This window comes from Aplysia californica, unplaced genomic scaffold, assembly GCF_000002075.1.
Source record: "Aplysia californica isolate F4 #8 unplaced genomic scaffold, AplCal3.0 scaffold00075, whole genome shotgun sequence".
NCBI lineage: Eukaryota > Metazoa > Mollusca > Gastropoda > Aplysiida > Aplysiidae > Aplysia > Aplysia californica.
In genome coordinates this window covers 1,383,911-1,398,739 of record NW_004797345.1, presented here as the reverse complement: position 1 = coordinate 1,398,739, position 14,829 = coordinate 1,383,911, and the positions used below count along the sequence as shown (strand labels likewise).

General features: G+C 38.3%; 1 protein-coding gene across 2 annotated transcripts in view; it reads left to right on the top strand.

The window, feature by feature from the left end:
- LOC101853535 (GRAM domain-containing protein 4) overlaps positions 1-14,829 on the top strand; it is a gene marked incomplete at its 3' end in the record, with an annotated part of 35,579 nt that overhangs the window by 14,553 nt on the left and 6,197 nt on the right. For both annotated transcript variants that reach the window (XM_013080129.2, XM_005094123.2), the window contains 9 exon segments: positions 1,125-1,266; positions 5,136-5,364; positions 6,496-6,619; positions 7,539-7,660; positions 8,644-8,809; positions 9,884-9,909; positions 11,268-11,359; positions 13,059-13,150; positions 13,807-13,855. In XM_013080129.2, the coding sequence (XP_012935583.1) occupies positions 1,174-1,266; positions 5,136-5,364; positions 6,496-6,619; positions 7,539-7,660; positions 8,644-8,809; positions 9,884-9,909; positions 11,268-11,359; positions 13,059-13,150; positions 13,807-13,855 (993 nt within the window).

The following is a 14,829-nucleotide window of genomic DNA, read 5'->3' as shown; positions in this document are numbered from 1 at the left end:
TCTCTCCTTCTCCTTCTCCCTCTTCCCCTCTCTGCCCCCCACCCCAACAATTCCGCTAACTGACCTGTGAACCATAGATTCGATTTCTGCGAGCTTGATATCGACCCAGGAGTTGTAGTATCGATGGTTTTTCATATGTATTGAGATAATTATAATAATTATGACATTACTAATAAGTATGATAATGATAATATCAGTGATAATGATAACGATAAAAGCGGACATTTGTACAGTATAGCGCCTAATTCTAAAAAATCTGTAAGTCTAGGACAGAAAGACAGAGAAACAACATCAGTCGCTCCTCTCTCTCTCTCTCTCTCTCTCTCTCTCTCTCTCTCTCTCTCTCTCTCTCTCTCTCTCTCTCCCCCCCCCCTCCGTCTCTGTCTGTCTGCCTGTTTGACGTCCGTCTCCGATAGGATAAAGCCATGTTAGCGGAGAGTCTTGAAAACTCCTCAAAATAGTTCAGGAGCGCTCCCATTAGGAATTCAAGCCAGAGCCATCTGTAATCTAGTTCAGCATGGTGCTAATGAGCTATTGGTTCTCCCAGTCTGTGCCAGCAGTATTGGTTTTGGCTTAAAACCCGAGCCAGCTCCTGCTGTGTATAAACACGATGTATATGTCGTGTGACCTAAATGCTTTGACTCTTTTGTGGAACTATGCTTATAGTGCTAGGTATTTTTATAGCGCTATTTGCTTATGTAAGTAAGGTTTGTGTTGTCTGTGTGATGACATATCATGTGTTGTAATGTTTAAGCTCCTTGCCTTGTACTGGTTTTATATTAAGTATTTCCAGTGGGTGGGTGGTTTGCGGACATTTTGATGTGGTCTGCTCCTTCATGGACGCTCTGATGTTGTTCGCTCCTTCTTTCCTATCAGACATCAATCGTCCATTATCTCCTTTTCTATTCTTTGTATGTTACTCTCAAGTAACACCTCTAATTTTTTGCACTCACATGACTTAAGTGCCAATTAACTCTTACTAAAAACAAAATTCAAAGTATTTCAATTTTTCTGCTTCGATGTAGCCTACCTACCCAGCCCATGCTAATCAAGAAGAGTAGAAAAGGATTGTTCTTTTCCTATTGTTACTTACTGATGGCTCCCCCCCCCCCCCCACCCCACAGAGCCCCTGTTGTTCCAGGTACTGATTCCCTCCCTGGAGCTGCAGGAGACATGAGTTTCACCAAAAATTTACGTCAAAGATTCAAAACGGAGAAGGAGGAGCGTAAAGACAAGCTGGGCCATTCCCCAGCGCATGGAGAGGAGGTATTCTTCTGTCGACATTTTCTCAAAAATGGGAACTGAGTGATGCTACTGCTTCCAAAATTTTACGAAGTTACATATGCTAAATTCACAAATTTCTTTGTATGCACATTTTCCATTGGACACTGATATATATATATATATATAATCATGTCAGTTCAGAATCATTTATTTTCGTGTTTATTGACTTGATGAAACCTCAGAAATGTGTCACAATACACAACGGAATAATATGGACGTCTGCCAATCTGCTTGTTACTTTGTGAAAATAGCTCCAGGTCATTTAGCTCCTCCCTTAGTTCCCTTTTTGGCTTTGCATCTGGAAGCAGAAGAGTGGTCCGTTAGCTGTTTGTGACCCTGCGCAGTCCGCCCCTTAAGAGTTTTTCCATTCCGGAACTCATTCTCAGATCTTTTGCTTGCATTCTGTCCTTTTAAAAATGTTTTTAAATGTGTGGTTCATAGTGTGAAATGTCTTTTTCTTTTTTGTTTTTTGTTTTTTGATAACAGATTTGTTTCATTTTCACACGTCATTTGTTTCCCCAGACCAGTCACTACAGGTTTTGTTTCTGTAGCAATAGGACAGAAGAGCATGTTTGTAGATGAAAGCTATAATGTCATAGAGAACTGTGTTCTGTAGGCCTGGTAGAAGCCCTTCTATCACTCTCTCACTTGTTTCAAATGTCACTCACTAAAATGCTGGTTGCCCACTCTGCTGTGCTAACCCTCACTTCCTCACACCAGCCTTCTTTCTACCTGTTCTAAAGTTTCTGGAACAGGCATCTATAATATAGCAGTTAAGCACCTCACTGCTGTATGCAGAAGACATGAGTTCGATTTCAGTGCAGAGATAATTTTTATTGAGTATTTCTGTCTTTTTGCTGGGGTCCTGTATCCCTCTCAACCCATGTCGGCAGGGTTGAAACAGCCTGCCTCCTGAATGTGTTGATGGGGGCGTGAAACATCTACATTTTAAAAAAGAAAGTCTCTGTATTTTTCCAGTGTGTGCTCTTCATCTTTTTATTTTGTCATCCCCATCTTTTTTTTTTAAATTCTTCTTTAGTTCATGTTTACTGATGACTTGTGCAGACTCATCTGAATACTTGTAATGTTTCTTTTTGCGACATTGCTAGATATCATATAGCAAGAGACAAAATTATTAGCTGAAAAAAATTATAGTTACAGTGGTTGATCTTCAATAGTTATACTTGCAGATGCAATTGTGTTGTTTTTTGTTTGTTTTTTTTGTTTTTGCTTCTGCTTAAGAATTTTGTCTCTTTGCTAAATGATGTCTCCATTACATGCCATAGCTCTACATTTCATTTTCATACCATGTGAAAATAAGATGTTCATATTAACGGGTGGAGTGACCCTCGAGGTCCATTTTCTATGTTTGTTGCCTGAGGTCAAATCTAAGTACACATATATAATTGGTGTAGAAAAATCTCTTGATAAGTACTTTTATTTTTGCATAGCTCCAACAGTTACTATGGAAACGGCCGCCATCTTGAAAAGAAACAATAAATTTCAAATCCCTTTGGCTTTCTTATTTATTACTGACCACATTTGTATACCTGAACCAGTCCCTATCTACGTAACATAGAGTTGGGTTTTTTTTAAGTGTAAAAAAAAAAAAAGAATTTTCCCAATGTATATAGACCTTTACTTTACTAAATTTTTGTTGCTTAATCGCGGGCTCATGGAAAAAAGTTATATTTTTTCGCAAATATCTTTGTTACGTTGATGACAGCCTTGCCATCTATTCTATGTTTACTGAAAGTTTTAGGTCAAAAGGAGGAAAACAAAGGAACTAGTAGAGGAAACGAAGGAAGGAGTAGGGAGAAAACTGAGAGAAAAAAATGACATTTTGAGAAAAACACAACAATCATTGTGAAAATTCACTACATTTTGACCCAACCTCATATTTTCAAAGACAATTTACGATGAGAATAAAGGTGTTCTCAATTGTTTCCTTGCTATTTTTAGACAAAGAATTAGTTGACCTTCAAAAATCAGTCAACATCTCAATTTGCATAATTTGACCCATAATCGGCCAAATCAAGGGTCGGTCCTCCCGTTAACTCTCCCAATCTCTTCAGTTGAGGGGAAAGGCTATTTTCTTTTGTCTCTCTTTTATTTCACCCTTTAAAAAATATTGTTTCTCTGTGGCAAACTCTTGTTTTGTTCTGTTCAAGTATTATGGGCAGTAAATTTGAATCTGCTTAACCATATTGATGTCAGTCTATCAGTCTTTAAAGATTTCCTGTGTTTTCTCTGTCTTATTTTATTGTGCCCAAAGAATGCTAGTGTTCCTATATTCATTTTGACCCAGGGCCTTCTTTTCTCAATGAGATTCCTTTACGTAACTGTAACTTGACTACTCCTCTGTATGATATTGCTTTGTTTGTGTGGCCTTCTCTCTGTTGTTTTCTCAGCATGGGAATGTGAAGTTGTTGAGATAGTTGAGTAGAAAACACCAGCATAGATCGTAGTTTTATGCATCTGCCACAGTAATATTTGAACATTTTAGTTTGATGCAGGAGTTGTTCTATACACATGAGCTGAACACAGCTGAAGTTTTTCTTTTCCTCCATCCGTTACAAACTGCTCAAATGGAGAATTTGTTCGAAGAAAATTTTTTTTTCAATCTAGAAATTAACAAATAAATATAGTTTCTCTGGAAATCTGCGAAAATCAACAGGTTTACTCAACAAATATCAAGTCGTTCAGAAAGTACTGTGTTCATTGTGTTTACTTTTGTTTCAGTATAAAAGTGGATGCATATTATTAGGCTTTGGCTTGAGTACAAAAGCAATTTGTCACTCAAACGGAACTCAAGTTAAGTGAAAAAAAAAAGAGTGCCAGCAGCTACTAGAAAACATTCTAGTTGTAATTTCGACCTGCTTCCTTTAAGTCAAAAGAGGTCAAAAGAATGAAAACGTTACATTATTTCAATATTTCTTTATATATGTGTATTTCAGAATGAATAATGCTGCAAGAACTGTAATTGCTGAGAAAAATTTAACAAATCCTTCCACGGTACTCTTATGTTGTAGTTTGAGGAGCAAATCACTTTCAGAAGTGGAGTTTTAATATTATTTAATTTTCTTTGGAGGTGTTTTATCTGATGGTCTTTTAAACTTGGCCTTTTCAAAAAATATTTTATCTAGTTTTAATTACTGTTAAAAAAGGGTGAAACTGACTAATTTATCACATTGAGTGTTGCAGAAGTTTTAAGCCAATCATTTGAGAATGGCTGATGTGTGTTCAAATGTCCTGTATCCATATTATACTGGAGGTATGAATATTTCAGTGTTGTCACCTAAAGAAGATCTGATCAGACTGAAAGGAGTAAAATCAGGGTGAACTCAAATTGCTTCCATTTGTTGTTGGACCTTTAATTATGACAGCAGTAACTTAAGTTCATTGTAGTAGTCCAACATTTCTTTTTGCTGTCCTGATTTCTCAAACATTTCAGAACTGTCAACCCATACAGTCAAGAAATATTATCTGATCAGAGGAGAATAATATTCATAGATTGGGCCTGAAGTCAGTTATGTGTTGGGAATTATGTAGCATAACAAGGGATCAAATTCCCATGACATTTTCTAAAAACTAATATACTGCTTGAGCTGTATCTTATTATTTTTACTCAGATATAGGGCATTCAGCAGTATGGTTTTATTGAGATTAAGTGTCTTTGGTTCTGAGAGATGTAAATTTGTTCCATGGAGATTGTTGTTTAAAATTGAACGTATTTGGATATTTGAATGAAGGACATTTTCACTTATATAGAAAAGCTGTTTTAGATTCTTCCTTATCTGATTCTTTTCCTATATACTTTAAAATTGAGATTATTCATGTTATATTAACAGGACGTATTTGAGTTTGTGGATTCTGGGGATGAATTGAGCAAGTCTCCACCTGCCACAGAGCGAATGCACCCACAGCAGGTAGAAGAGGCCTGCAGCACTCCAGTGCAGGCCGGGGCTGATTCTCCTTCGGGCCGATGGAGCAGCGTGGAGGAACGGCAGATATTTGAGGAGCAGCTGAATCAGCTGCAGGACCAGCTAATGATTGCGAGTATCGAGAACCAGACGCAACGTGAGTGAAGACAGCTTGTTTGTTTGCTTGTATGACAAGTTGGGTCGGAGTGGCTAGGTCAGGACAGAGAATCAAACGGAACAATGCCCTCTAATTTAGAAAGAATATTCAGCAGTACTGACTGAAGTGTCTTTAGGCTATTCCCAAAGTGGGGATATTAATGTGTTCTTATGCACCGTAAAATTGTAAATGGGCTGATTTATCGATGTCATGCTCATACTGTGCCGGAACAACATAAGGGGAACTGCTGCTTTTTCTTTCCTCATCCTTACTATCGTCACTTTTCCTTTACTTCTTTTGTATGTTTGTCACTCTCCTGTGAACTGCTGTTTTCATGGTGCCTTGACTGTCGAAGCAGACTTTGTGCTGTTGAGGCTAGAGAGGGGAACAGAGTAAGCTTGATTCCTCATTTGGACTTTCCTGTTGACATCCATCCCTTGGCGCTCATATGACCTTATGCAGTTGCAAACGCCGTAAAACCTTACTAAAACTAAAAGAATATGCAATCAAGCTTGCTCAAATGACCACCTATGCAAGACAATCACCTGGGCAAATGACCGCTTCCCCACTCCCCCTCCCCCCCCCCCCTTTGCTTTTTTTAATTCTTTTTTTTATTCTGACACTGTTTAAGTCTTCCATCTGTATGAGACAACCACATTTGTCCTCAACAATGGAAGGTTGTTCTGTTGTTTCTGTATATTGTCTTGCTCTCTCCGGGTCCTTTTCTATGGTTCGAAGGTGCTACTGATATGTTCTACTTCTTTTATTCCCCTCTGTTGTTTCTGTCTGTCTATCTGTTTTTCTGTCTGCTTTTTCCTTGCATTAAATAATATTGTGTCAGTGTGTGTCTCTTAACACAAACTAACTAACATTCCAGTCCTTTGTGTGACAGTGACAATGATGTGCTCCTCTGTAACTCGGACAAAATTACTCAGACTAATTTACATGACCACATTTGTGTCAAGTTTCATTTCAGTTACTCACACATAAATGGCTATCACTGTGCTAGCCTTCTTTTCTCAAACTCGGATAGAATTGAAAACTGACCACTCTTATGTAAATCGCATAACTGAAAGTAAAAAAGACAAAGATTCTCAATCTGTGATCACATATTATGTGCTCTCTTTGCAGAGAATGAGCTGAACCATTATCGGAACAAATCGGAGGTGCTGGAGAAAGTGAAAAGCGAGCTCATGTACGAGAGACATCGTTGTGAGTTGTTGGAGAAGAAACTGGAAAATCTTAACAAAAAGAGGTAGGGTGACTATCAGGTGTTGTTGTTGCAATCTCTGTTATCACACCAAGGAGCTTGATCATCATCATCATTGCCTTTCTCCCCCTGGATCTGGGTATAAGTCACAAACAAACACTTTCCTCCTTTCCTTATCCTTGGCTAGCCTCTTGATGTTATTACATGTCTTCCCACTTTTCTGTTCCTTAATTCCTGTGTCTCTTCTCCAGCTCAAGGAGCTTGATAGTTCATCTCTATTCCTCTGTTACAGGGGCAGTGTGCTATATTATTCTCTTTTTTTTTTTTTTTTTTTTTTTTTTTTTTTTTTAATAATTTTTTGTCAAAGAAGAAAGGGTACTGGGGTTACCAGCAGTTGAAAAGCTGTGTGACCTCGGTTCATAGACCACTCCACTGCGGGGGCCCCATAGGAAGTTGTTGAAGAAGTATTTTACTCATGAAATAAAAGCCATAAACCCCTAGGGCAAGATTTATCACCAAAGCAACAATATTTGGAAGTCATAACAATGTTTATTTGTTGATGGGCTGTAGTTTAAGAGCACGTATGAATAGTGTCTGACTGATGTAAGTTTTTACTATTTTGCAATCGTGTTCTCCCTTTTATTCATGTCCATTAAATGATGGAGCAATGTGGATTTTTTCAAATTAATTTCATGCCTGCAACTCCTTAACATGTGGTTGAGATGTTTTATAGTACTGGTCAAGGGGAAGATAGCATGAGAAGAACTAGCATGATGCCAGCTGACTCTTTTGTGTTTCCTTTTACTGTCATCTCATGTGTTATCAATGGCAGGTGGGTGGTTGGAGGACACCTTTGTTGTTTTTCTGTTTGCTTTGGGGATTTTTCCCTGAACTAAATGAATTATTGTGTCAATGTGCTAGCTTCTTTTTACTCATACAAACAAACAAAAAACATTTATGGCAGGTCACACAAGGTTCATCGCAGCCACTCAGATCTGTCAGGCAAAGACAATCTGAGCGTGCCTGGAGGAAGTGGAGGCAGTTCACCTGCTGGGGGATCCCCTGGGGACAGAGCGGACAGTGGGGGTGAGTGCACATTATTGGAAATATAACATATTTTTTAAAGTGCTCAGTCATCTTTAGAGTAGTGGTATAGTCATTAGGCTTTTCATTGGAAGATCACTGGTGTATTTTCCAGCATTTTGTAAAGGATTTGTCAATAAAGAAAGATGTTTGGCCGATCACTTTGTGATTGCCTATGTTTTATACCCTCATCAGCAGAATTAAAATGATTGAAAGGGTGAGCTACTCTCTCCCTTAGCCAAATCTTGTCACATACTACAGATTTTGTTATCTCTGCCCTATAAAAAAAAGCATGTGCTTCCTTCTGCTGTTATGTTCTTGAAAGCATATAAGAAACTATACTTTTTATAGTATCATAGACACAACCTTATCTTGGACATTTTGAATGCTCACTCAGCCTTTTGTATCCTAATTCATCGCTTCACTTTCATATAGTAAATTTCATGTTGTGGAAGTATTGTTTCAGTCCTTTGAGGAACAAGAATTATTCTTTTCTAGAGGCATCCTGGCTTAATGCTTCATGTTCTGTTCTCACATCTGAAAGATGACAGGTGCTGATCTTTTTTAGGAGGATGTTGCTTCAGAACACGCTCGAATGGCCAAATTCAGCTCATGTGAATATTTGTAGCATTTGAGGAAAAACTATGTTATATGCTCCAAGGGTTTTGAATAGTGACTTTGTCTCTCATTACTTTCATTGAGGTTGATATTCACTACATGTTTGCAGGTGGTTGGAGGGTGCCACTGGTAGGTCCTACTTTTTTATTTTCCCTCTGTCATTTCTGTCTTTATGTCATACTCTTTCCCAGCACTAAATGACCATTATTGTGTTGATGTGCTTCTCCTAACTAAAACTAACAAACTACACCTTTTTTGGGCTGATGATGTAGAAAGGATAAAAATAGTAATTGCTCTTTGTTTTTTTGCCTGATCACTTGTACATCTTGATGATTTAAGTGGATCTCTGCTTATCTGTCTCCTTCCAGATGAAAATGCAGAGGAACTGGTGGTGCCACAGAGAAAGAGGAGGTTTTACCATCACTTTTTCCAGTACATAGTGGGTTCCTTCAACAGTTTTGCCGAAGACTTCACCGATGAGCCAATCAGACAAGCAGAGGGAGACCCGGAGGGAGATCCACTGACAGTGAAGAAGTAAGTCAAAGACAGGAAAAGTCCATGTATTAATGAATGGATGGATGGACTGATGGAAGGATAGGAGAGAAAGTAGCATAATATATACAACGGAGTCCGCTGAAAGTGATCATGGTTAATCTTAAAATACAATTGTCAACCAAAAGAAAAGAAAATCTCCACACACACACCCCCCCCCCCCCCTCTCTTTTTGAGGGTGTGGGGTGGGGGTTTCTATTTGAGCAATCTCTCTAACCCGAAAACCCAGCTATATCGCAGAAATTCCGGCGGTCCTGCAGATTTCATTTTAAGCAAACTCCACTGTAATTTTGCGGGGGAATTTCATAGGAATTGCCAAGGAGGCGTTGGTAGTTCTGCATTTATTTCAACCTTTCATTGCTTGCTTTTGTTGGATTCTCTTATTAATTCATGATCAACGGGGGAATTGTATTTAGTTTTGCTTAGGAAGCATAATCATTGAGTCATTCTTGACATTAAGAAATTGTCATATTATTTGTACTTTTTTTCCTGGTTTGGGGTAGGTCCTTGTTGGTTCTTTCCAGTCGGTTCTCTTTGGGGGGATCAGTAATCGGTCAGGGGAAGGTGTACTGAATGAAATATATGTGTCACAACACGAAGGAATCAGGCACTCGTCAATTTTTTGTCGTGTGAATTTATTTAAAGCTGTTCAATTGTCTTGCTCTTGATGAAAAAAATACCCATTTATCTTGAATAGAAGTCGAGATATCTGCGATTGAAGGAGGTGAGTGTCACTTGGCTTCAGAGGTAAAATTAGCGAGAAAATGGCCGTGAAATTTGTTGACTTCCATAGCAGGAGAGTCCTTGGAAATTGAAAATTTACATTTTTTGTGCCTGTATTCAACATTTTTCAATGAAATCCACACAGGAATGTGTTTTTAAATAGACGTAAAAGGTGTTGAGCCAAAAAACAAAATTTAGAAAAAATTGTCAAACTTCGATTTCACTATTTTAACGAGCACTTTATTTCACCACGATGCCTTACATATTGTATGTTTTGTTGAGCTGTTGTCTGAAGAAATCTTGCTCATACATTCTTTGTTTTTTATTCTTCAGGCTGAAAGAAAACATCAAGAGATTTGGTAAGTAATAATGTCTGAGAGCTGAGTGAGTGTGTTCCTGTGACAGCTGTTGCTTGTTATCAATGGTCTGCTGTCCAGAATGTGGGACGTTATTTTTTTTTTGCTTAATGAAGCCAGATGTCTGAAATGTTTGTGATACATATTTTGAAGTGTTTGTTTAAGAACTTACATTATGTTGCTGTAAAATCTGTGAGAGATGGACCGTTGTACACACATACAGCAGTGTGTCATTTCCAGTTTACGGTGTAGGGGCAGCAATATTTGCAATGCTTCCTTTCTTTGAACAAAGCTTTTGTGGGTGGTTGATAGGTGTTCTGATGAGGCTTGCTCCTTCTTTCCTATCAAACGTCAAAAATCCTTATCTCTCCTCCTTTTTTTCTGGAGTTTTTTACTCTCTTGTAACACCTCTATTCTTTGGCACTTATATGACCTTATTGTGTTGCAAGTGCTGTAAAACTTGTATTAAAACTGAAAAACTAGCACAAAGCTTTTACTATAAGGGTAATGCAACCGAAGAAAATGTATGCTCTTGCTCCAGGAAAAGTTTTCCAAGCTCTTTGTTTTGCAATTTCATTAAGGTAAGATTCGAGGGGCAAATAATGTTACAAAAATAGAAAGACTTTGTTTCTTAATTTGTTGTGTAGCTGATGTGGATACGTGTGCAATAGTCTGGGTTTATAGTGTTTTTTAAGCGGGCTGGTCTTGAGCTGATTGGTTCTCGTAGCATTAACAAGTTATCAAATAAGATGTTGGCAAACATTTTGATAGGAAGGAAAGAAAGAAAGTAGTTCAACGTTTCTTAAAGAGAGAGAGTTTTACCCATCATCTTAAGTGAAGTTTTGTGGAGTTGTGCACATTAGGTCCTATTCAGGGTTGACAGGCGTTGCTTGTTTCAAGCCCTTTTCTCTCGTGGAAACAATTCTCTGATCTTTGTATTTTCGTATATTCATCATGTTTTGTCTCATGAGGTGGCATCAGTTGCCTAGTTGTTAGGCTACGAGACCTGTAATCGTGAGATTGTGGGTTTGGGGGTTTAAGCCTGAGCTCGGTCTGACGTTGTGTCCTTAGGAAGGCATTTTATTGAATTTACTATTGGGCTTGACCTTGTCGTCCTTTACTAACATGATAGTTTTGATAGAAACATTAAACTTATACCAGTGGGTGGTTGTTGGGTGTTCTGGTGTGGTTTGCTCCTTCTTTTACTGTCAACATTTATCATCCTTATCTCTCCTTCTTTTTTGTGTTTCTTACTCTCACATCTTTGGCGCTGTATATGACCCAATTGTCTTGCAAGTGCTTTAAAATTCTTTACTAAAACAAAACGAACAAAAAACCTATACCATTTCCATTTGTCACAGGTACTGAGGCCAAGCCCTACCTGAACACCATCCGAGGCATCGGCGAGATTCTAGCTTGGAAGTCTCCCCCATACACCCTCATAGTGTTTGTGGTGGGTGAATCTGTAAACAGCATTGTCATGTTACAGAATAAAAATTGATCAAAGTTACCAAAAAATGTTTCTTTTAGTTTCATGGCTCTGATTTTCATATAAAAATAAATCAATATTTTGCTGTTAAGAGCAGGAAACTACTAATAGCTAATACTGAGTGAACTGATTTTTAAATAAAGTATTTAGTTACCTTCTTTCTTTCTTTTCTTATAATAGAATGCCCCCCATTTCCAAATCTCCATCCCGCTCCCTCTGGGGATGAAAGTGCTACCCGATATTAAAACATGCTCTAACGACCACCTGTCCAAGACAGTCACCTTTACAACTGACCACTTCCCACTTCCCCTTTTGTGCTTTTTCTGTATAATAGTGACACTGTCCAGCACTTCTTCAACTGCATTTATAAAGATCAAACATATTTTTCATTTTCTCTTTTTCTGTGTTTCACTGTAGAGTGTATGGACAGTGAGAATGATACATTGTGTCTATTGAGCTGTGGTTGGGTTCCTTTGCATGACATGAATAGCAAGCCTCGTCCCTGCTGGCATGTCTACTTTTTCCCTATAACATTCATTTGAGATTTACGGATGAGAATCTTGCGTAAGTGCCCACAGTAAAGTGTAATAAGTTAGGTGGAAGAGCTTTTTCTTCCTATGCCCCCAAAAATTTGGAATTCCCTCCCAAAAGAAATGCATGTTGTAACGTTAGAGAGTTTTAGAAAAGTCTAAAGAACCTATTTGTTCTACACTATCATCTGCCAGTAAATTTTGTAGGCTATGTGAGAAAGTGTGATGGTCTGAGAGTTGTGTGTGTGTTGTTGATGTTGTTTTGTTGTTATTGTTTACTGCTCTCACAATGTGCACTTTTTGTCCTATGATGCGTTAGTTAAGTTGAGTGATGATTCTGCATTGTACAGTGCTTAGGGCCTTCAAGGGATTAGGTGCCATGAAAATTCCCATTATTATTATTTTTACTAATCAACTTATACCATGAAAATATCCCTATCACACCCATAAAATAGTAAGACATCCTTACCCCTTCCTTGATTCCAATTGTATTGACCCTGTCTCTTGCTTGGAGCGTATCAAGGAAGTCAAGATCTGAATCCCCCCCCCCCCCCCCCCCCCCCCCCCCCCCCGGGGTGCCACTGACTGAAGTGTCTTTAGGCCATTCCCAAAGGGGGGACATTTCTCATTCATGCACAGTAGAATTGTAAATGGGCTGATTCATCTATGTCACGCTCATAACTGTGCCTGATCTACAACAGGGAACTGCTGCTTTTTCTTTCCTAATCCTTACTATTGTCATTTTCCTCTACTTCTTTTGTATGTTTGTCACACTCTTGAGACCCACTATTTCCGGGGTGCCTTGATAGTCGAAGCAGACTTTGTGCTGTTGAAGCTAGAGAGGTGAGCAGAGTAAGTCTGATTCCCTGTAAGGACTTCTCTGTTGACATCCACCCCTTGGCGCTCATATGACCTGATGCTATTGCGAGCACCGTAAAACCTCTACTAAAACTTAAAAAACAAGATCTGAAGGGAGAGATGTGGTACTTATACAATCTAATTCTTTTATGTCTACCACCCAGGAAAAGCTGTAATAAGCATTCTGCTTTAAAATAAAATGTAAAAATGCAAAATGCCATATGTACAAACATGAATAATGACATTGTCTCTGTTTGTGTGTCTCTCCTGGGCAGGTGTACATGTACTCGGTGTGGATGGGCTGGTTCCTGCCTGTACTGCTCTTCTGTCTAACCTTCAGGCTCTTCATCAACTATCTCAGGCACAGGTATGTAACACACTGAGTGACATTTTGCTAGCAAACAGGTACTCCACAGTAGAGGATGAAATGGCAAATACTAGAAAACATGCCTCGGAATTCCTCTCTACTCATCCTATTTTTGCCTTGTCCCATTTTGCTTACAAAATGGATTTTTTATTATTAAATACAATTTGCCCTTAGATATAAATCATCAAAACTCAACTTTTGTCCAACTTTTTTTCAGTCTGTAACCAAATAAAGTTAAAGTTACACAAGTATATTACATCTATTCAACTGGTAACACATGGTGGTTACTTTATTGCCTTTGGCTTTCTTAAGTCACTGTTGGCACATTAATGGTCCACTCTTACGGTACATTGGCGATGGCGTACATGTGTCCGATCACTGAGTCTGAAGAATGGGTCTTATTTTAACATACAGGTGAAGATTGCTTTGTTCACTAATCACCTCAATGATATGGTCAGCTCATATAGGTCAGGGAAACAATACGTTTTTTAAAAAGGAATTTATGTACCTAATTATCTTAAGTGAAAGGAAAGGGGAAATCTTCATCGATATATGTTTAAGAAAGCAGTAATTACATGAACTGGTAACATGCCTGTATTGTAAGTAGAGTCATTTTTCTAATACTGATGGTGGTTTTCCTTGTCTTGGTCCTCCAGGGGCTGGAATGTCCACTTCAACTTTTTTGAGACAGCTGAGGAAGCTAAGGTAATCAAAATGTTTGTCAGAGCATGTCATTATGATGTCAAATTGTTAACTCTTTCTTTGTTATTGCAGGAGCGGTTTGGCAGTGGTTTTTCTCTGCCCTTTTGACATTTCATGTTGACCCTATCCGTACGTCCTGGGGTAATTTTGTACCCCCGGGGTTGTATTCTTCACCTTTTAGAATACTTCTAGTACGAAGATCTCTTTGAAACTTTCAGTATTTCTCAAAAAATCATTTTGACAGACTGCTATGCAAAGCATACGGATCGGATTAAAGAGTAAATTTCCTCTTTGGAAAGTGGTGGCACAAAGTTCCCCACATCGTATGGATACGGTAGTGAAACACGTTGTACGGATAGAGTTAATGTACATGCACACCTCTATGTTGGTTAAAAAAGTCTAAGTGCACAAGATGTCTTCGGTTACAATCTTTCATCGCTGATGCTTATAATTAGTTGCTGATATATAAAACTTATTTATCAATCGGGAAGTAGACTAATGAAAGTAGGCTTTCATTGTTGTTTTTGCTGTAAATGAAAGTTGGGAAGAAAAATACTCTTTATCTTCTACCTCATCATGTTCATAGTGGTCAGGATTGCTGTTGTCGTCTCTGTTTTCAAGGTTCAGGTCAAGTGGGTTGGAAAGACAACACGCCTCGCTTTGTTCACTGAGTCTAGTAGGCAAGGTTACCCATTCACTAGTCTATATGTATTAATATGGTCTCATAAGCCATATGCTTTTATCACTCTCTATATTTCAGAGGTTTGTTTTGCTGATGTATCAATTGATCAGTTCTTTTGGCAGTGTATTATAGAGACATTGGAAATATGTCTACACAACAGTCAATTGGTAAACAAAGTCCACTGAACTTTTTGGACACTTAATTAGGTTGATATTTTGCTCATACTGCCTGAATCTGAGATATAGAATAGTCTTTTATGGAATGCACAGTGCTCACTTCGATCCTTTTATTTCTT